The sequence below is a fragment of the Neomonachus schauinslandi genome, chromosome 6 (genome assembly GCF_002201575.2).
Source record: "Neomonachus schauinslandi chromosome 6, ASM220157v2, whole genome shotgun sequence".
In the NCBI taxonomy this organism is placed as follows: Eukaryota; Metazoa; Chordata; class Mammalia; order Carnivora; family Phocidae; genus Neomonachus; species Neomonachus schauinslandi.
In genome coordinates this window covers 109,519,003-109,542,425 of record NC_058408.1, presented here as the reverse complement: position 1 = coordinate 109,542,425, position 23,423 = coordinate 109,519,003, and the positions used below count along the sequence as shown (strand labels likewise).

The 23,423-nt window shown below is 37.9% G+C and overlaps 1 protein-coding gene across 4 annotated transcripts in view; it reads right to left on the bottom strand.

The window, feature by feature from the left end:
- NRG3 (neuregulin 3) overlaps positions 1 to 23,423 on the bottom strand; it is a 1,029,538-nt gene that overhangs the window by 6,517 nt on the left and 999,598 nt on the right. For 3 of the 4 annotated variants that reach the window (XM_044916509.1, XM_044916511.1, XM_021699954.2), the window contains exons 6-8: positions 20,809 to 20,935; positions 5,791 to 5,918; positions 1,136 to 1,306 (exon numbers count right to left, since the gene is read on the bottom strand). In XM_044916509.1, coding sequence (XP_044772444.1) covers positions 1,136 to 1,306; positions 5,791 to 5,918; positions 20,809 to 20,935 — 426 coding nt within the window. Of the gene's footprint in view, positions 1 to 1,135; positions 1,310 to 5,790; positions 5,919 to 20,808; positions 20,936 to 23,423 lie in introns of all 4 variants that reach the window. The other variant, XM_044916510.1, reaches the window with a different exon arrangement.

Below are 23,423 nucleotides of genomic sequence, written 5' to 3'. Positions count from 1 at the left end.
TCTGTGATAGATGTCTCCTAACTGCTTTGGCCCTCAGTTTGATATAGACAGTCTGGAAAGATCAGCCAGGCCAAAGCAGCATAGAAACCTGGACTGCCTGATCCAGAGTGATAAAAAACATGCAACAAGAACCTGGCTTGAGTGAGAGAACGGATTCCTGAAATTTCTGGAATAAACCCTGATTGCATTGCTCTTGAAATCAATAGCTCTCTAATAGTTCCTGTGACAATAAATGCCAGACTAGTTTTCTGCTTACTATGTGTCAGTTACAAGCCCTTTACACATGTAATTTTTTTTTAATCTGCCCAACAACCCTTAGGAAGGTGGTATTATTTTGCCCAATTTATACATGAGAAAACTTAAGTTCAAAAGATAAAATTTTTTTCAAAGATGAGATTTAAACTCCAGTCAGTTTAAGGAAGGGCTACCATGTCTGACTGGGTGATTTATGCCAATTAGGTGAATGGGGGCTAAAATTCATCCTACTCCACTCACCATGCCATGAGCCCTTGAAGGTCTGCAACCACTTGGAGGAGAGGGCACCTTTTGCACTGCAAGAATGAACAGCAGCCCTAGGGTGTCCAAAGCCCATCTTTCCACACCTACACCACAAATGAACCTAGAGATCTGAGTTCAGCAAGTTGTACTTTGACAATATGCTGTCAACATTGACTGAGACATGTTCAAGAACACTCTGGGCAGAAGCAGATACTATATATAAATACATTACAGATTACTGTTGAGGGTATTGCCCACAATATTGATTAGAGAATTGAGTAATTGTTTTTCAAACCTAAGAATGAAGGAACACGTTAGTCCTCCTAAGAAATCTCTTTTTCTTTTAAATCAAAGACAAATCCCCAGTTGTTTTAGCAACTATGTAATATACTGCCTAGATAGCTATACACTTAACTTGCTCCCTAGTGTTATTTTTCCGTCTCACATTTCCCTAATATCTGTTTTCATTGTACCTATTCTTTTTAGTTTATCTTTTGTGGAACAAAGATAGAAGTAAGCATAAATAGACTATTAATGACAAAAATCAATGAAGAAAATCCCAAAGAACATAATAACTCAATTGAAAGTTTGAACATTCACGACACCCTCCCTAAATTCCATTGCTTTTAAGACCTACCCTTGCCGAGGTATCATATCCTGGTCTGGGATCCTTGATTCCTCAAGTTGCTGATACGCTGGTCCCACGATGCCACCCAGCCTACTTCTGGGCGAGGGGGGTGTTCTCCTGAAGGCATTCCTATGGAGCATACCACTCCTTTGCCCTGGGCTGCAGCAAGAGGAGAGACTCCTGCTGGGATGAAAGAAAACCAACATATTGATCCTAGAACGAACCTTGTATGTGGCTGCTCAAACTTTTCAAACACTGCCTTTTCACTCCAGATACTCAAAGTTCTAGATTAGGCTCTCCATCCACGACGGTAGAATATCTGCTAGGAGGAGACCAGAAGTTGCTGAATCCATTCACCCTTGCAGGAACTGAGACAAAGAGAAGTTCCCATGTTTCTGGCTTTCTAGTTTGGAGCACAATGGACTAAAAAAATCACAGGTTTCCAGCCAAAATAAGAGGTGGGCTTAAGGAATTCTCAAGCTCCTGATTCTCAGCCACCCTCATTATCCAGGATAGAGTAGCTATCTCTCTAATAAAAAATAAAACTGGCTTTGTTATTAGATGCTGACAAAAACTAAACACAGGAACTCCAAAGGGATTCACTGGCAAAAGTTCACTTGTGTTAGTGGTAGAATAAATAAACCTCATTTGAGTTGGCATTCTCTCCTTAACATATGTGCTAAATTCCAAGTTTACTACCTCAGATTTTCATCAATCTTGCGAAACTAAATTGGTTTTCTTTTGAATTTGCTTTTAATAAACATCTGATTATATATTTTCCTTGACTCATACACCCAAACACCTAAATAACCATGTTTTCAGATGCCATCACAGGGCAAAAGGCATACATGGGATATATCTTAGGTGAGATTGAGATTCCTACATAGATCATGCTAAGCAAAAGAGCTAGACTCTTTATAAAAATCAATTGCTAATTTGACTATTCCATACCCATTTCCATCTCTACCCCACTGAATGTACCCTACAGCCATGGGGACTGGTAAGGAGAACTCTGTTCCTATGTAGACATTCCATGCGATGCCAGTTTATGTGGTCAAACTTGTTCTGCAGTGTTCAGATAACAAGCGAAGTTAAAATCTTTTGCTGTATTCTCATTTAACTCTAAAAATACCAATAAAGCCATATGGAGAAAGGTGAAAATCATTTTCAAAATTTCAGCAAACCTATCAAGTTCTAAAGGGACCAGTTTCCCAAAGTAATTTTACCCATGTCACTACATTAATTGGAGTTCTGGAACTTTCTCTCCCAACATTACTGTTATTTCTACTTAGTAGATACAAAACAAAACATCTCATATATTTAAGATCAGAGTTTGAGAAGCTGACATTTGAGAGCCAGGAGACACTTTCTTGGTTTTGGCAAAGTGAATGATCAAACTTTACCTTCTTCAAGCCAACATTAACTTCTTGAGTTTGTACAAACACTAGGTCATACCTTGCAACATATTATACCTTCATTCTTTATCATAATATTTCTTGTATGTTGACAACATGGGACTGCTAGTTAGGTCACCGAGGCCACAAGTTTAAAGAGTTCCAATAGCTCTTTTTTCCCCTCCCTTATAGCACCTATCTGTATTATCCAGGAGCTATTAGGGTGTCTGTGGGGGTACTCAGGCTTTGGTCCTAGAATTAGCTGCATCTGAGGGTGCATCTCAGGTCTGTACATTACTAGCAGCATGATACTGGGGGAAATATTTCTACCAGTCAGAGTCCTGAAGGGAAAGAGATGGTACTCTAATTTGGGTCATTGGGGAGATTTTACTATTTACAAAGGTGTCTTCAGTGTTTAAGGGGGGGGAGGGGAAAGGCCAACATAGGGCACTACTGTATGTCAGGCCAGGTAACAAGGGGAGGCTATTTATATCACTGTAACTGAAGGGACAAGGGGAGGAGGAAACTATCAGAATGAAGAGGGAAGGGGAGTGGTAAGGAAAGGACCACCTGGCAGGCACTGTGGCCCCTGGGAAGAGGGACGAGGGATGTAGCTGAGGCGAGCAGGGAGGGAGGGCACAGAAAGACCAGGACTTCAGTCTCCACCCATCCTCCCATCTCCTGCTTGTGTTCTGTATTGACAGCAGACAAGAGAGCCTGCGGCTCTTTCAGTGCACAGGACAAGGCAGAAAAAGGTAAAAACTAAATATGGGTCAGAGAGGTGCCAAAGGAGGGTATTAGCATCATGCTTCAGTATCTTCATAGGACTGCAGTAGGGCTAAAAGAGAGATTATGCATGGAGCCGGGCAGGGAGTAGGGGCTCAGTGCAATGAGCTCCCCTGACTCCTTCTCTTCACCTGACAACTCGGGGGCTCATGGTAATCACCGAAAATCCTGGTCTTATTTCATTCAAAAACCCCACATATGTGCTGTCTATAAGAGAGTTATATTGCTAAAATGTAATGTAATAGGTATGACATAACATAATAGATTTTTCTTTAAAAAGCAAGAGGATTGTTTTCCCTTTGAATAAACATGAGAAATAATGGCTTTGAATTAATAGCTTTGTTATAATGAGTTATCCAAATAAGTCATGTTTGCAGTGCACAAAAAAGAAATTAATTATTCATAGCTAGCCAAACTGTCACAACAACAAAGTCTTCCACTATGAACTAGTGACCCATCTTCAAAAACAGTTCTACACCTATTGATCAATCAACTATTCAAGCCTTCTAACCCAGTGGCATTCGGGAAGTTATAGAGCAGTTTGCAGGATGTATAAATCAGTGACCAGGTTATCAATCATGAAAACGTTTAAGTCTACTGCATGTTTTACAAAACAAAAGCTATGATATATTAAACTATAATTTACAAAGTTCTAAAAGAGCTTTATAAATCAACCCTTGCCTATCTATCAGGACACAATGTATGCCAACAAATACTGCAGTGTCATTGAACCAAACAAAAAGGAAGATCTCTTAAAAATGTCCTTATTTGATTTGTGAGTGGTTCCTAGAAACATAGTAGAAGCCAAGTTTAAGAAGGGGGTATGTCAACAGACAAGGAATAAGGTCAGGTATTTGCAGCTCAAATACATTAGAAACTGTAATTCTTTTTTATTTCAACTTTAAAACATTGATGGCATAATATAGTCCTAGAATAATATTATACATAATTATTTTACTCGACTGGATGGGACACCACTTCAACATGTGTTATAATCCGCAGGAGAAAATGTTGTTTTGGAGAAAATATCCACCTTATAAAAGGCTGGTAATTTTGGACTTATTTCCCTAATTAAAGAACTTCCATTAGATTTAGTGAACTAAAATGCTCTTTTAACAAGAAACTCTGTAAATGCCTCAAATGATATCACCCAAAACTTGTAGTTAATAAATAAAGCAATAATCCAACAGCCAAATATATTTCAATTCCAAGTTGAAAATATTTAAACCATTAAAAAAAAAAAAAAAAAAAACTTAGCAAACCTTTGGTATCTCAGTCTCTACTCACGTAGAATGAGAAAAAAAAAATCACCATCCAATAATGAGGATTAGTATACAGAGAACCTCCCAGTAAATGTGGCCAGCATCAAGAAAATCTTTTTTTAGGGGACTCACTGAGAGTCAAGGAAGAAGATAGTTTCCTTGTATAATGCATGTTTCTGTCATGGAGGTTTTCAAAACATTGCCTAGATATGTGAAAACCAAGGGTCAACAATATTTATCTGTTATTGTTGGGGGCAACTGGCTGTTTTTTCAAGGTTTTTTTTTTTTTTTAAATATAGTTGACATGCAATGTTATATTTGTTTCAGAGATACAACATAATGATTCTACAATTCTATACATGACTTGATGCTCACCATGATAAGTGACAACTACTATTTTGTACCTTCTCCTTTTTTGAAATTTTAATCTTTTCATATGTATATATTTAATTTTAAAATACTGTAGTTCTCACTAAGAAAAGGATACTTAAATCACTGCACAACTTCCACAAAGACTGAGGCTATTACATTCAGATGCACATAAACATAACATCAGTCCCAAACTTTGGCACTTGGTTTAGGACAAAGACTGCATCTTCGGACTTTGAGATTTTTGTATATGAAATGCAGCACGTGACTAGAAGATGCTAAAAAACTTGCTTGGCCTCCGAATGTTATGGTATTTATAAGACAATCTTGTGTTTGGCTTTCTACCCCAAAGAACCAATTTCTGTGGTCAGCTTGCAAAAGAGTGCCACCCCATTAATAACAGATTTTATAATCCCAAGGAGAACACCTGCCAAGCTTCCTCCCCCTGAAAAGTTTTCTTTGTGTAAGAACCATGTTGGAAGACCTGGAGTGTGTCACATCAGCTGCCTAGGGAAGAATTAGTCATTAAATTTGCAGACGGTGATAAGGCAGGCTAGGAAAAATCATGTTTTTAATAGTTTTTCAGAATGCAATTGTTTCATTCACTGGTCTGTGTCTGCAGCTTTGATGGGTGTTGTTAATAGTTCCTTCAGGCTTCTTACAGGGGCATGGCTGCCTGCTGTCAGCTTTGGTTTACTGGCTGTCAGCTGCTTGAGCATCCACTCCACGGAGAACTAAGGGGAAGCAAGAACAATCATCTCTCCTGAATCAGGTTGCCATTTGTTGGCCTGTGTTGTCCAGCGTCAGACATAGTGTGAATGTGCCCATCCCCACCATGAGTAGCTACCTGTACCTGTGGTGTTTGACAGACTGGCTTCCTCTGTCAGGAGAAGGGACCTCTGGGAATGACTGGGGGCCGGCAAAACTTGACTCCATCATTTTCTCCAATGCAGTCACAGGATGCCTTTCCGCCTTTGAATACTGTGGGAAACCACATGCACAGAGTTGAGCTGGAGGATAAATTATGAGAGGAGGGCCTATAACACCATAGCTAGATATTGAGAAGTTACTGAACTTGCCAGTAATTTGTCCACTGGGCACCTGATCAGGAGAATGACAGAGACATCATTGGCATCCCATTTCTCACACACTGAGTATGGTCTCCGTCCTCCCTCCAAACTCTGCTTAGATAAGGTCCATCCAGGAGGGTTCTCCACTTTAGAATTTAAAGTATGTCTTCTCATTTCAATTTACACCCATGGCACATTGTGCCTGACAGGCAAAAGCACAAGTATTTTTTATTCGATATACATTTTGTACATGCAAGAATTAATTAGTAGCTGGACTACAAATAATAGGGATTCAATAAATAGTGATTGAACGAACTTTGAAACATTCTCAGAATTACGAGGATATTGATTCAGAGTACCTGCCCTCGGCAGTCCACCATTCTCCTCCTTCAGCCTTTGCCAAGTAGTTACTGGGCTTAATAAGAGAAATTTTTGTGAGCATTTCACTCTTTATAGCTAGTTAGCTGTCGTTTCACCTTTGACTATGATATCTTATAAGGCTCAGGAGCCTTTGGGGAAACCTATAGAGATGACACATTAAGAAAAACTTTGCCCCAAGGGAAATATCATATGGTATCTCAACCAGGCAGCAAGCTGTCGACTTTAATACTCATGGGACACATAGCTCTTGAACAGGCAACAAGGGCTAGCAGGTTTCTCTTCCAGAAACTCCAGATAAAAACTATCCTGACAAATGACAATTTTAGAATGCTAACCAATCCAGAGAAAATTTCGAAATCTGGATATTCATATCTAATGTATGAACAAGAATTTTACAGAACAATGAAGACAGATATGCAATATACATATGGAAAAGTGTACAACTGCATTCATTGTAAAGGGATAAAAATCAGAATAGAGAAAATTAAATTTCAAGAAGATCTAGTAAAGCTACAGATTCAAGAAAATTAGAGTTGGTACTAATATGTTGGGGTACAAATTGCCAATATGTTCCAAAATGTTAAATATACACACTCTTTGATCCAGAATGTTACTTCTAGGACTTCCCATCATTAATATGATTGTAAAAATTCAAAATAATATCATCACTAGAGTATACCAGTGGTACAGTTTTTAATAACAAAACAAAATAAATATAAAACACAAACAACTGGACACAATAGAAATATCCACAAATGAAAACTACACAACCATTGAAAAGAATAAAATCAAGGTACAAAAAAAAAGTATGCATAATATGAATCCATTTGCATAAATAAGGAAAATGAAGTGAACAGATATACATATATTCCAAGTATGTATATGTGTATATACATATATTTAGTTTTATGTATACATATACACACACATATATAGATTTTGTATGTACATGTACATATATATTTCTATGTGTGCATTTGTGTGTCTGTGTGTTTCCCATGCAACAACACAGGATGCAGATGAAAAAAAAAAAAAACAACTATTAACTGGATGTTATCCTTGGGGAAAAGTGTATCAGTGGATATGGGTTACTGAGATTAGGCAAAATGTCAAGGTTATGTAACTAACCTTAAGATTTCAATCTCTACTGTTTTCTTCTTAAGTACTTTCAAAATAAACCACATAGGGGCAGTCATAACCATGTCTTGAAACAGTATCTCAATTCTACAAAATGGACTCACATAAGCAGGTCAGACTTTTTGCAAAATGGAGTAAATTGACACAGAAAAAAAGATGATATGGAGATAATTTGGAAAAGGTGGCTATTTTCAATAATCCAAAATTACAAAGATCCAAAAAATGATGTAAATACCTTCATGTGTGCTTTTTTATTGACTAATTAAGGTTAATTATTACTAACCATCCATGGGAAAAGTGCAATGAATAGACATGTCACTGGAATATAACCAACATTCTGACTTTCTATCTGACCTTCGGGTTCTATAAAAGACCAACTAAGTGTTTGTTTGTTTGTTTTTTAATCCCAATTTTTAATAAATTGGTTTAGAAGACAAACTTGGATGCCTGGAATATTCAGCTACAGAAACAAGTGAGATGATCTGGAGACATCTGTGCCAAATGGGAGGCGGTAAGTCTCTGCTCCTGCAGAGGTCTATGGGGGCAACATCAGCCAAGTGTTTCTGCAGCATCTAGATTTTCTAGAGAAAATCTCTGCTGCTTTTTTGGGGGGGGATACCAATCAGTTTTTATTTTTATTTTATTTTAATTCTAGTGTAGTTAAAATACAGTGTTATATTAGTTTCAGGTGTGCAATATAGTGATCCAATAGTTCCATGCATCAAGATAAGTGTGCTCTTAATCTCCATCACCTGTTTCACCTATCCCCCTTACCCAGCTCCCCTTTAGTAACCATTGTTTGTTCTCTATAGTTAAGAGTCTGATTTTTGGTTTGTCTTTTTTCTTTGTTCATTTGTTTTCTTTCCTAAATTCCACATATGAGTTAAATCATATGGTATTTGTCTTCCTCTGACTTATTTCACTTAGCATTATACTCTCTAGCTCCATCCATGTTGCAAATAGCAAGAGTTAATTCTGCTTTATGACTGAATAATATTCCTATATGTTTGGGTATACACACACACACACACACACACACACACATCCCGTATCTTCTTTATCCACTCATCTATCAATGGATGCTTGGGCTGCTTGCATAATTTGGTTATTGTAAATAATGCTGCAATAAACCTCTGAGGTGCATATAGCCTTTGCTTTGAATGAGACTTTTGATCCTGAAAGCTAAAAGGTTTTGTTAAAAATCCTGGATTAAAGTTTTGAATAGAATCAACCTGATTATGTTCTGTTTATTCATAGTGTCTATAATAGATACTATGTTCTAAATCTTTTCTTTCAAATGCTTGCATTGTTGTTATACAGTTGCTTCCGATTGTACTATTTTGGTCAATTAACACAAATTTATTCTCAAAATTTATTATTTTGGATTTTTCTTCTCTCTCACAGACTTTATGAGAATCATTTTCATTTCAGTGGCTGCATTTAACATGCGATTCAGGTTCAAGTTGCTGTACTCCTATCCAGGGTTGGTTGGAGTTCTCAGGAGAACCCAAAGATGAAAGAAACAAAAGACACTAGTGGATTTTAAAGCCCTTGGCATCTACAGCTACAGCAAACATTAAATGAAACCCACTGCTAACCAAATTAACATAAAACCTACACTAAACATCTGTTTACCTCAGGATTATCCAATGTATCATGTCTACTTTTTAACAAAAAATTATAAGGCATACTAGAATATATATACATAAATGAAGTCTGAAGATGCAAAATAAGGACCACAACTTGACTCAGATACCACAGAAAAGTTGGGATGATCAGACATGGAATTTAAAATAAGCACAATAACTATGCTTAGAGCTGTAAAGGGAAAGGTAGACAGCATGTGAGAACAGATGAGTAGTGTAAGTAGAGAGATGGAAACTCTAAGAAATACTCAAAAGTAAATCTAAATATAAAAAATACTGTAACATAAATGATGAATGCACTTGATAGGCTCATCATTAGAGTGCACACAACCAAGGAAAGAATCAGGGAACTTGAGTATTAATCAACAGAAACTTCCTGGCATGAAACACAAAACAAAAACAATATATTTAGAAAAAAAGAAGAGAAAAAAGAAAGGAAAAAATGAATGATAAAATTGAAAAACTGTTGAAAAATTTCCAATGGTATAACATATGCATAACTGGAGTTACTGAAGGAGAAGAAAGAAAATGGAGCAGGAAAAATATGTGAATAGTAACTGAGAACTTTTCAAAATTATTGACAGACACCAAACCATAAATACAGGAAGCTTACAGAATATCAAAACACCATAAAGGATAAATACCAAAAAAATCTACATCACAGCATATCATATTCAAGCTGTATTTTTTTAAAAAAGGAAAAGAGAAGTAAAGAAAAAAATAACACAAAAATAAAATAAAATGCTGAAAATAAAACCAAGGAAAATAAAAACCCGCTTATAGAAGAAAAAGATGAACAAATATAGTGGAATTCTAACCAGAAATCATGCAAACAAGAAAAGACAGGAGTGAAATACTTAAGAATAAACACCAAACTGAAAATATATCTCTGGTTAAATTATCCATCAAAAATAAAGGAGAAATAAAGACTTTCTTAGACCAACCAACAAACAAAAAACAGGAAATTCATCACCAGCAGACTTGTCCTGCAAGAAATTTTAAGAGAAGCTTTTCAAGGAGAAACGAAATGATATAGGTTAGAAACTCAGATCTACCTAAAAAAGGAAAAATGCCAGAGAAGTAATAAGTAAAAGTAAATTAAAATATTTTATTTTTCTTATTATTAATAGATCAAGTTGAAAAAAAGTGTTCAAAATAATTGGGTATTGTGGATATACTGTATACACAAATTAATAATTGGCAGCAATTTTATAAAGAACAAGAGAAAGGAATTGTGAATACTCAATTATAAAATACCTGGACTAACCAGGTATTTGAAAGTAGACTTAGATTAGTTGTAAATATATATTATAAAATCTTGAGTAACCACTAAAAAATTATAAAAAGAAGTATAATTGATATGTTAAAAGAGGAGAAGAAATGGAATCACACTAAATAATTAAAACCAGAGAAGGAAGAAATAGAAAAGAACAAAAGAAACAAAGATCAGGTGAAAAGAACTGAAAATGGTTATAAATATGGAAGATATTAATTGAACTATATCATTAATCACTTCAAATATGAATGGTCTAAATACACTAATTAAAAAACAGATTATCAGCATGTGTGAGAAAAAAACCCAACTATATGTTGTCTATAAGAAACCCACTTATATAAAGACAGAGATAGAATAAAAGTAAGAGAGGAGGTAAAAATATATCATGCTAAAAGAAAGCTGGAGTAGATATAATAATTTCAGACAAAGCAGACTTCAGAACAAGGAAAAGTTTTAGGGACAAAGAATGATGTAAAAAGTATCATTTACTTAATGATAAAGGGCTAATCCTCCAAGAAGATAAAACAGTTCTTAACATTTGTACACCTAGCAACAGAGCATCAAAATTCATAAGGCAACAACCGATAGAACCTCAAGGAGAAATAGACAAATCCACTATTATACTTGGAGTGTTCAACACCTGTCTATTAGTAATTGACAGATTCAGCAGTCAGGAAATCATTGAGGATACAGTTGATCCACACAGCACTTTCAATCAACTGCATCTAATTGATACTTATAAAATACTTCTAAAGTGGCAGTCTACACTTTTTTTTTTGAGCTCATGGAACATTCATCAAGATAAATCACATTCCTGGTTATAAAATACATCTTAAGAAATTTTTTTTAAAGATTTTTTTATTTTTTAAGTAATCTTTACACCCAGTGTGGGGCTCAAACTCACAACCCTGAGATCAAGAGTCTCATGCTCTACTGACTGAGCCAGCCAGTTGCCCCATCTAAAGAAATTTTTAAGAGATAGAAATCATAAATAGTATATTCTCAGACCATATTGCTAGAAATCAATAAGGAAAAGATAAATGGAAAATCCAAAACTCTTTGGAGAGTAAACAACATACTTGTAAATAACAGAAAGCTCAAAGAAAAGTCACAAGAGAAATTTTAAAATATTTTTAACTAAATGATAATGAAAATACAACTTATCAAAATTTGTGTTAGGTAATCAAAGCAGTGATTAGAGATAAATTTACAACATTAAATTCTTATATTTAAAAAGAAGAAATATCGGGCGCCTGGGTGGCTCAGTTGGTTAAGCGACTGCCTTCGGCTCAGGTCATGATCCTGGAGTCCCTGGATCAAGTCCCGCATCGGGTGCCCGGCTCGGCAGGGAGCCTGCTTTTCCCTCTGACCCTCCCCCCTCTCATGTGCTCTCTCTCTCTCTCATTCTGTCTCAAATAAATAAATAAAATCTTTAAAAAAATAAAAATAAATAAAAAAAATAAAAAGAAGAAATATCTAAAATCAGTCATCTGAATTTCTACCTTAGGAAACTAGAAAAAGAAGAGTAATTTAAACCTGAAACAAGCAGAAGAGAAATAATAAAAGAGAATTAATAAAATTGAAAACAGGGGTGTCTGGGTGGCTCGGTTAAGCGTCTGCCTTTGGCTCAGGTCATGATCCTAGGGTCCTGGGATTCAACCCCACACTGGGCTCCCTGCTTGGCGGGAAGCCTGCTTCTCCCTCCCCCACTCCCCACCTTGCTTGTGTTCCCTCTCTTGCTGTGTCTCTCTCTGTCAAATAAATAAATAAATTCTTTAAAAAAAAATAAATAAAATTGAAAATAGGAAAAGAATAGAGAAAATCAACACAAGCAAAGCTGATGCTTTGAAATGATCAATAACATTAATAAATCTCTGGTTAGGGCGCCTGGGTGGCTCAGTTGGTTAAGCAACTGCCTTCGGCTCAGGTCATGATCCTGGAGTCCCGGGATCGAGTCCCGCATCGGGCTCCCTGCTCGGCGGGGAGTCTGCTTCTCCCTCTGACCCTCCTCCCTCTCATGCTCTCTGTCTCTCATTCTCTCTGAGATAAATAAATAAAATCTTTAAAAAAATAAATAAATAAAAATAAATCTCTGGTTAACTAACCCAGAAAAAAAAAAAAAGAGAAAAGATTATCAATAACAGAAGTGAAAGAGGCCATCACTACTACTCCCATGGACAGAAAAAGGTTAATAAAGGAACACTATGAATAACTGTATGCTCTCAAATTTGGTATCTTTCAAGAAATTGGTCTTGAAATTTCTTTTCTTTCAATTTCTTGAAAGACACGTGTCATCAAAGTTCATGCAAGAGGAAATAGGTAAGTTTAATCACCCTGTATCTATTAAAGCAACCTCCCTATTAACAAAATAAATGTCATTTAGGAGATCTGGAGATTCTAGGAAGGAATACAAACTTTGCTAAGGGAAAATGACTATATTATAAATATATGAAAGAACATTAGTGGGAGGTGGGGATCAGGGGCATGCTGTCCTAAGTAACTTTGAAATGAGTGGAATCTGTAGACTAAAGGAAAAGTACTGCTCATAAACACTATCTGGCTGATAGATATATCTTTGATCTGTCTGCTGAGAGGGCTTAGAATCAAGGACATACTCAACAAAAACCTCCAGAAAACCTATACTGAACTGATGAAGTATGTCAAAATGACACAGGAACCAACTGAAAGAGCTACCAATGGCCACAGCTGAAAGAAGTTGATATAAAATAAGAAAAAATATTTATTGAATTATAACTTAAAGTATAAAATAAGTACCCATGAATTCATACTCTTAGATAAATGATGGACTTAATAAATAAATGAGGAACAAGAGATAAACTCTTTGCAGTAGCATTCCAAATAACATGTAGACACTCTGCCTTTACAAAGGGGGAGCATAACTCCCACTCCTTAAGTGTGGGCTACACAGAGTCACTTCCTTCCAAAGAGAACTCTATAGAAAGGAAGGGAAGCGTAAGATCACAGGGGAGACTCCTAGCAATTACTACCTCAGGTGACAAAGTGATCATCAACAGTGTTAAATCATATTGATAATGTGCACTTTTGATGAGTGATGATTTGGCACTTTATCTCTGTTGTCTTTCTCCCCACACTCCATTACCCCCAATCTAATCACGAGAAAAACATCAAACTAATTCCAGTAGAGCAGCATCCTACACAATACTTGACCACTACTCCTAAAAACTGTCAGAGCCACTAAAACAAGGAAAATCTGACAAACTGTCACAGCCAAGAGGACATATGACAACCAAACGCTATGTGGTATCCTGGGTGGAATCCTGGAGCAGAAACAATTAGGTAAAAACTGAGGAGACCTGAATAAACTCTGGATTTGAGTTAGTAACAAGGCATCACTATGGGTTCATTAATTTTAACAAATGTACCATGTTAATATATGAGGCTAATAGGAAAAACTGAGTAGAGTGTATATGGGAACTCACTGTACTATTTTTGCAACTTTTCTGTACATCTAAAACTGCCTTAAAAAATAAAGTCTACTTTAAAAAATAAAAAAGTTATCGCTTCTCAGCCTTTTGGCTAAAATCAAGTGTAAAAAATAAAAAAGTTTAAAAAAAGCAAAAGATACATACCCCCAAAAAGAAGCAAAAGAAGCAGAAGCAGAAGCAGAAACAGAAGCAGAAGCAGAAGCAGAAGCAGAAGCAGAAGAAGAAGAAGAAGGAAAAAAAGAATGAGAAGAGAGAGGACAAGGATGAGGAGGAGGAGGGCCCGGGAGGAGGAGGAAAAGAGAAATTTAGAAACTAAAGGTAGAATTCAGTCTTTATTTTCAGCTATAGGCCCTCAAGGTGTAGAATCCACTTAGCAAACAGTCTGCAACAAACCTCCTTAAAGGCAGCGTAACTGACCACGATTATAGCCTTTGGACATTTTTATGCTCTATGCTGAAATCATTTCTTAGGATTCCTTCCAAAATTTATACACTTCCATCCCTGGGAGGAGTTACGGTCTGCATAATTTTATCCATGAGATAATATCTCCAGTGAAGCTGCCCGTCTGGCCCTTTCCATTAACATTGCTGTACACTGTTACAAAGTATGGTAGGTGACTTCATGTTCTTTCCTTGCACTCATACAGATCTTGACTTTTTGTGTGTGTACCTGTTTTGTTAAAACCTCATTCGGTATAATGTTCAAAATGTCACTTTAATACCTAATAAGGAGATGACACGGTCCATTCACTGGTCCTTCCAACATGAGCTGAATTGATTTCCTTTTAAACACCCACAGAGGCCCTGGTCAGTACTGTTATCTCTTGGCGAAGCACTCATCCCAACTGGCTTTCCCGAAAGCTCGCCTTGTGGGGGCTCCTGGGTGCTGCGGACCTCCGCTGTTGTTTGCACCATCACCTGCCTTGCTCCTGACACACTGTTGATGGCGCACCGAAATCAATAGACCTGTCAAATGAAGCAGGCTCATGTTGGAGGTGGAGCACGGACGTTTCCAGGCCTGCCCAATGCTCGCAGCAGGAGTCAGAAGGGTAAATGAAAGCGTGTCTGTGTTGGAAAGCAATGATGACAGAGCTGATAATCACCTGGTCTGCAACCCCAGGCAATAACGGCAGGAAGGAGGATATTTTCAAAGGGTTTTAAATGTTTGTCTCTCTCTCTCTGCATTGCTCCCAACTCCTCTCTGTCTGTGTCAAAATGTTCTTTACTGGAAGTCTGACTTAGGAGCCCATAGCATGGTGAAAATGAGTGGTTATGGTATATTTTAAAGCGTGATTTCTGATGCAAGTAATTAAAAACAATTTGACCACTGTTGCTGTTAGGAAATTTTGCACCATATCCCACGCAGGAAGAACGATACCAACTGCAGTCAAACTTCAACCCATTTCCACGGAAGCAAGATACACTTTCTACGCACGGGCTATAGCAACCACTGCTCCTCACTCCTACCCCCTATGACCCACCTTCTCACCTCAATCATGTGCCCCTTTCAGCCAGGGAGACTGAGCACATGCCATCATTCCCTCTTCTGAGGGAGCTCTTTGCTATTCTTATATTGTCGGGTCAGCTCCCAGACCTGCCTTCTATAAGCTCTAACAGGACTGTTCACTCACTGTTGACTGGAGGCCTTGGCAGATTCGTTGTGGGATTTTTTGGTTAATATCTCTCACCTACAGTAATCAGTAAGCTCCTTGAAAGTAAGGACACCATCATTTTGGGTCATCATTATATCCCTGGTCCTTAATGCAGCGAGCGCCTGGTCCTTACTGAATATTTAATATATATTTGAATAGATGAGTGTATGACTCTATAGTGAATCAATAAGTTAGAATTTGATATATACAACAAGAGATCATTTTTTAAACCAGAACTATTCAAAGCTAACGTTGATTCATGCTATAAAGACGTTACCAATTACCTCTTCTGACCAACCCTGTTACAACTATCTGACAGAACTTCAGCTCACTCCCAAGACTCAGTTCGTATGTCACCTACTTTGGGCAGGATTCAGTATTTCCCCCAGACAATCACAGATGTCCTTTTCCATTCTCTGATAGCTCTGTGACTTCATGTATCTACATTAGAGAACAAGTGCTGTATATGCTTACATACTTGTTTCTACCACGAGCCTGTGAGCTCCCCGATGTCAGGATCCATCTCTTCTGTTTGTAAGCTCTTCATACAGTGCCCAGCATAGAGAAGTGTTTAATAAGTATTACAGAATAAATGGATGCCTCTCTCTACCAATCATCAAGGCTGTGTTAGGCATTAAATTCTTATGACTCTCCTAATGCATGCAAATATTATCTTCCAATTCTTTCTCATTGAATGTTACTCCCCTAAACCTATCTTTCCTGAGAGGGTTCTTGAAAAAAGCGTGGGAAGGCGTACATAATTTTATTCCCTTACTTTTCACTTAGGTATATTTTCTCTTGATTTTAAGAGAGAAGGGACCATCTCTCTTTTTTAAAAATTTTTTTATTGTTATGTTAATCACCATACATTACATCATCAGTTTTTGATGTAGTGTGATCATCTCTCTTTTAAGGACTTCTCTTTCTGATCCCTGAATCAGGCTGAGAAGTGTCGCTCAGGCTGGAAGTTATAATGCTAGCTCTAGCCCTCTCTCATGCAGGACACAGTCAATGAGGTCAGTTCATCTCTCTGAGTCACAAATGCTTCATCTGTTAATGACGATAAGGCGCTCGATGCTTCTACCGCACTGCCAGGTCTAGTTCTGCAGCCTCTGAGTCAAGTGTTTCCAGAGTATCATGTTGCTTCACTGGACTAGGTGTTTCACATCTTGTTAAATGACTGTAAAGTGAAACCCTTCCCCATGAATGTTTAATGAACTTAAGGGAATGCCAGACGCAGACAATTCATTTGTTAAACACTGCAATTTGCAAAGAATTTCAAGTAGTTAACCTGGGCTTCAAGATAAAATAAAGACAGATTTGCCTGATACGGTGTCCCAGCAGGAAATTTTCCCTCCCAAGGATTAGAGTGTTTGTGGATAACCCATCACCCTTTGTGTAGTAGAAACAATGATAGAACTCCTATGCTGGGCATTCAGAATTTCCTACTGGATGCACTATGCAACTTGAGCTTGGACTCTGGATTTCCTCCCCACTCTTGATATTTGGGGAGGATAATTTTCTGTTGCGGGGGGAGGGCTATCCTGTATATTGTGGAATATGTATCAGCACTTCTGCCCTCTGCTCATAGATGTCTCTCAAGCTGTAACACCCAAAGTCTCTCCAGACTTTGCCAAAAGTTCTCTGGGGCAACACTGCCCCCTGTTGAACCGCTGAGTTATAAAGATGTGAGTTTGCCTTTCTGCTACTCACAGGCAGGCTGGCAGTGATAAAATTTTTTTGAGTCACATTTCCCTCTTGTGCACATAGGGGGTGTAAATTAAGTCGTTGCTGTTAGGACGAAATGAGGCGATGTATTTATATCATTTAGCATGATTCTGTATATGTACTCAGTCCATGATATTTGCCCTTATGATGATCACGATTTCATTTATCATTGTTTGCTTTTAACATTGACGTTGGTATTTCCTCAAAGATCTTGCCAGAAGAAGAAAGAAAAAAAAGACCTACAAAGAAAAACTGCTTTACTGAATTTTCTTCAATACCCTTGCTTTTTTCAATATTCATGCAAAAAAATTGAGCCACACATCAGATTACTGCTTGCCCTCAGACCAGTGCTACCTGGCTTCCAGCTGCATAGATGTCCTCTATACTTCTCCTTGCATATCTTCAGCATAAAATGGAAGGAGAGCAAATGCTCTTAAAACTTTCTGTTCCTTTTCAATGTATTATTGATATATATTCTCCATTACTATTTTCTCCCATAATACACTACATGAAAAACTACAGTCCAATTGTTATTTGATTCTTATAACAAAAATAGGAGCAAGAGTATCAGCAGGGACATAACTCACCAGACTGAACATTTGACTAGAAATAATATGGACTAAGATTGTACTACACAGTCAAATAGTTAAATGTAAATTTAAAAAAATACCATGTTCTCCTATTAAATTAGCAAAAGAAATGATGACAAAGGTATAACAAAGCTAGTAGTGACCCACATTGCTTTCTAGCACTGAAATTGATATGTGCCTGTGGGAGAGCAACTTATTTATTCCAGTCTAGTCTGGTTAAAGGGACCTCCCTTGGGCCCAAGCAGGCGAAGTGTAGGATGTTATGGCCAGCATGCATGTGTCTCCTCGATGCACCTCACTCTCCTTCTCCAGGGTCCTTACAAGCCTTCCTTTCCTATCTATTCTCTGCCTCAACTCCCAGCTCAGCCTAAAACTGATGATCCCTTGAAATGTATTGTCCTAGCTGTCCACACCCCAAGTCAGAGGAAAAAAAATGTCCTATATATATTCTCTTTATCCCAAATGGGAGAAATATAAAGACACTTTCCCACATCTTATCTTGGGCCCTGTGGGAATGATCTAGTTGAGCCCACCCTCTGCTTCCCTGGCTAACATACAAAATGTGGGTATGGGTGGGCCGGAGAGGGGAGGAGAGGGAAAGAAAAAGAAAAGAAAATCCAATGTGCCCAAAAGTCTTTCAAATGTTGCAAACCCATACACTTTGTAATTTCTTGTTATTCTAATTCTAATCATTCCAATCAAATGAGGGGTGGGGATGCATATGAATGAGGAGTTTATTTTCATATTCCTTTAATAGTAAACAATAGGAAAGAACAGGAGTGTCTACAAGAAGAGAAGGATGAGGACATTGTGAAGTGGCCACCTTGTAGACAATTATGCTATCTCTCAAATGAGTTTGTGGAGAGCATAAAGCAGACAGAAAATGTTATTGATCATCTGTTTGGTGAAAATGAAGGATACAAAACTATATGTGTGTTTTGGCTGCAACCCTGTAAAACGCATAGGGACTGACCGAGACTCTTCCCAACCAAACTCTAGACAGGCTCCTCTGAGCCCTCTTTTCTACTGGGCCTTAACTTTGGCCTCTAAGAACTGCAGATTCCCAGCACAAATGACTTCATTCACTCACCCCCACGTTAAAAGACTTGAGTAAACTCTAATATAGTCTCTTTCTCTGTTTTTTAATAGCCTCTAATAGCTCAAGGCTTCACCCCTAGAATAACCCTAACCTTCCTTAAAACACCTGCCTGAAAAACAAAACAAAAACAAAAACTCCAAAGTCTCCAAAAGAATTTACTGTTTGTTCTAGCCAATGCTGGAGGAGGAAAGGCCCCTGACCTGCCTTTCTTGGAGCATTTACTTGAACAAGGCTTATAAATGTAAGCTGCCCTTTGTCATTTTGAGATGAATATGTATCTCCAACAACTCAGGAGTTTCTTTCTCAAGGACCTGAAAGCCAAATCTTTGAAATGTAATAAGGAAGGATAGGACCTCTGTCTCCCTGTCTCTGTGGAAGTAACAGAATTCTAAACTCCATTAGTTGTCAGCTGACTAGCACACTGACCAACTCTGATTTTTCACTTCCCTGACTCTGTCAAGCCCCCACTGATTCCTCTCTCTATTCCCTCATTCTCCCTTTAAAACAACCAGTCACCTCTGTACAAATTGAAGTTGAGTTCAGTTCGTGCTGCAGCTTCTTCCATAATGCAAAAATACATTACTGATTAAAATCTGTCCTTACTATCTTAACTAGTGACTGGCTTTGTTTCTCTTCAGCAGGTCCAGTTGCTAAGGAATTGAAACCCTCCATCACTGCATTTGTGTGGTGAGGTGGCGAGATAATACTCAGAAATCATTAGCAAAACCATCCCTTCTGTTACAGAAAAGAACAGTCCCCACATAACTATGATTACAAGTTTAACAAAACTTTGCTGGGAAGCAATTCTGATTTATGAATTCCACACTAAACATCTAAGTACATCTGTTATGCATAGCAAATGGTTACTTTCTGGGTAATGATTTTTTAGAATCACAAATGATGTATAAATTCCCAGTGATTTATGCATTGGGAGGGGCATGAATATGTCCTGGGTGATTGTCTATTATACTCAAATACTAGGTTTATACCACAGCCTTTGTTCCTTCCTTTTGTGTCTCAGAATCTGGAAGTGCAATCTTATATGGGGGCAAAGAATTGTTACCTTGAGAGGAATATTTCAGTGTGTCTTAGATGATATTTGCTTGTCTTTAATTAGTGTTTTGTAATGTATCTCAGAAATGATTAAAACAACTGTAGAAAGAATATAGGATTCAAAGAGCTCGTATTTCAAGTTCTGCTATCTATTTAAGGTTTGGTATTAGGACATACTGACTCTGAGAATACAACTCTCCCTTCCCACCTCTCATACCTTTGACATCTCTCACACCCCTTACCTTGGAGTTCCTTGAATATAGTACACATTCCATGGCTCTTTTTTTCTGTTTTTCCTAGTCTCTTTGACTAACTGATGAACATGTCACCCATCCAGCTCCCTTTGGTTTCCTCGCCAATCTATTGGAATGTCAACCATCTCAGCCCACATACCCCCTCTGGTTCTGGTGTCTGTATCTCTTACCACATTTAAGTTCCCATAAGGTAGAGAACATTGTATCCCTGGGCCCCAGCACAATTTCCAACACGTAGTTAGAATGTAGTAAGTCATTATGGAACAAACAAATGAAGCTCTTTTGTTCTTCTAGAGATTAATTTATATTGCAGATTGTAATCAAAAGCTGAGATTTAATTTTTCTCTGTTTCAACTTGTACATGTGCACATGCCTACACACCGAACTGCAAGATGATTTAAGGAAAAATCTACGAAGTACTGAAAAAAATATACAAGTCTGGTCCCAAGCTCCCCGTCCCCTCTGAACTGGAAGCACTGAGGTGGGTTGGAGGAACAGAGGTATAGACAGGAAACTTACATTTTGCAGCTGGACATGATTTTTCACCAAGTTCTCTGACTTTGCCATTGTGCTGGATGCTTTGAGGCTATAGTTTTTACCATTTTGTGTTTCTTTCAGCTGCTCTTGAATTTGTTTAGCTTGTTTCCTGCAGGTTTAAATAAACAAACACATAAATAGTTACATCAGTTTGTTCTATTCATATTTTGGGGGTTCATTCGTTCCCAACATCTCTATTTGTCATTTGTGAAAGCTGGAAAACTCAGTTAACAAAGAACATCTTTCCTTCATTTTCAACCTACCAACCCCATTTGATAAGTTCTAATCTGGAGAGAAGCTGGTTTTATCTATCAACATCCTGGGATTCACACCCAGTGGTGTGCCAAGGGCAGACAGAAGCATAACACATCATCCTGGCCCCCAGAGATGCAAGAGGTCCCTAACCCTTAGTGCTCAGAGGTAAAGAATTAGAAATGCTCTGCAGTAACCAGTGGAAAATGTGAAGCTTGTACCTAGCAGCCACATATAACATAGTACAAAGTTACATCTCTATTTGTTACATTTACATTTCCAAACATGTGTAGCTTGATCGCATAGCCTGCATATATACCATGAGTATATTTTCTCTTCTACAATTTAGAAATAGCTCATTTATTGTTACAATTAGACCTGAATGTAAAGATTTTTATTTCTACTTTGTAAATAATAATAAAAATATAGTTAAGTCTTGAAAGAACATCTGCTATGTGCCAAGCATCATTTTAAGCGTTTTCCATGTATCAACTCACTTATTCTTCACGATAATTCTGTGTGATGAGGCATTAACCTATACTCATTTAATATATGAGGAAACTGAGGCACAGAGAAGTTAAATAACTTTTCCAGAGTCACATTGCTAGTAAGTGGTGGAGCTGAATTTGAACCCAGCCCATCTGGCTGCATACTCTGTACTCTCAACCACCACTTGGGACTGTCAAACCACCTGCCCATATTTCCACAGCTTCTCAGTGGAAAGACTGAGACTATTCTCGAGTTTCAGACTCTGAGTAAAGTACTTTTGCCTGCATATGTGGGTGACTGTTGCTTAAGTCATACAGTGGCTACACCAGAAGGATGCAACAAACTACTCCCTTATTAGCTGCTCTCTTCCAAGGGCTTTACAGTAATTATATATCAGCAGAAGACTCAGTGCCCATACACACACACACACACACACACACACACACACACACACACACACACATTGCAGAATCATCCTGCCCACCCCGAACTTTTAACTCTTCCTAAGATCCCTGTCAAAGATAGAGCCTTTGGTGGAATATGTGCACGGTTTCCTGCAGAAAACTTTTCCTGAAAATGGACTTGGGTATCAGAGGGACTGGGATTTGAATCCCAGCACTGCCACCCACCACTTCTATTTTGATTTCCTAAATTGAAATGACTGTTTTCCTAAACTTCTCTGAGGCTCAGTTTCCTCATCTGTGCATGGTGTTGTAAAAGCTAACTTCCATGGGTACTGTAGAAACCGAATATGAGAACACCTGTAAGGTGTTGATCTGCTCCCCTTCTCATCGTTTAGCAAGCTTAGTTGTATGGGCAGATCCTACAGAGAAATTAGAACATTGGCTCAAAGATAAAAGAAAGGATGGTATTAATTGCATCTCTCACAAGCAAGTGACAGTGTTTGCTACCAGATTTGGAAGTTCTGAGCATCATTAACTCTTTTGAATTTATAATAGCAGTGATGTAGCTCTGTTTGTTTAAAAATTTTCTATCTTTTCAATTGTTTTGGGGGGCTTTTATCTCCAGTACCTTTAGTTGCTTTAATCCAGTTGTAATAATATATCTATTTCCTAAGAGCTAACCTGTAGCCTATTGTTAAAAATAAATCTATCATATCAGCATCTTATGAAGCACATTATAGCCACAAAATCCCATCAGGGATTCATTGATGAAGGAAACAGGAGATCAGGAGGTTCTGCCCAAGTAAATTATCATGAGGCAGTAAAGGGGGCTTGGCACAGAGTGAAGACCCAGTTACTCTCTGAAGGATTAAATAGTAGAAACATTAACTATCTGTTCAGTAATTCTGTAATTCAGTGTCCGGGAAATGCCGACTTCTGAAAGAATTTTCCTCATAAAAACGCGTGACTGCAGTTTCCTAAGTCCTTATATAATTTGCTTTGCTTTACTGGCTTCTCACTGAAGTCCCAACTCACTAATATTCCAGGATAAACAGGCTTTCCTTTCTGAACCAGAAAGGTATCATCCCTACCCTATCCCAAACACACATATTTTTGCTCTTTCCTCCCTCACCCAGCAAATGGGAACCAGGACAGGAGAGGTGTCTGATTAAAATACCATTAGCTCTCTCACAGGAGTCAATGCTCTGGGAAAGACAAGATACGGGCATTGTACACTAGAACCCTACTAGCCTAACAATGTCAGTGTTAACATTTTATAGTTCGTTGAGATTTAAGTTTCTCTGGTCCAGTTCATCAGAAAGAAATGGCATGTATGGGCGCCTGGGTGGCTCAGTTGGTTAAGCATCTGCCTTCAGCTCAGGTCATGATCCCAGGGTCCTGGGATCGAGTCCTGCATCAGGCTCCCTGCTCTGCGGGGAGCCTGCTTCTCCC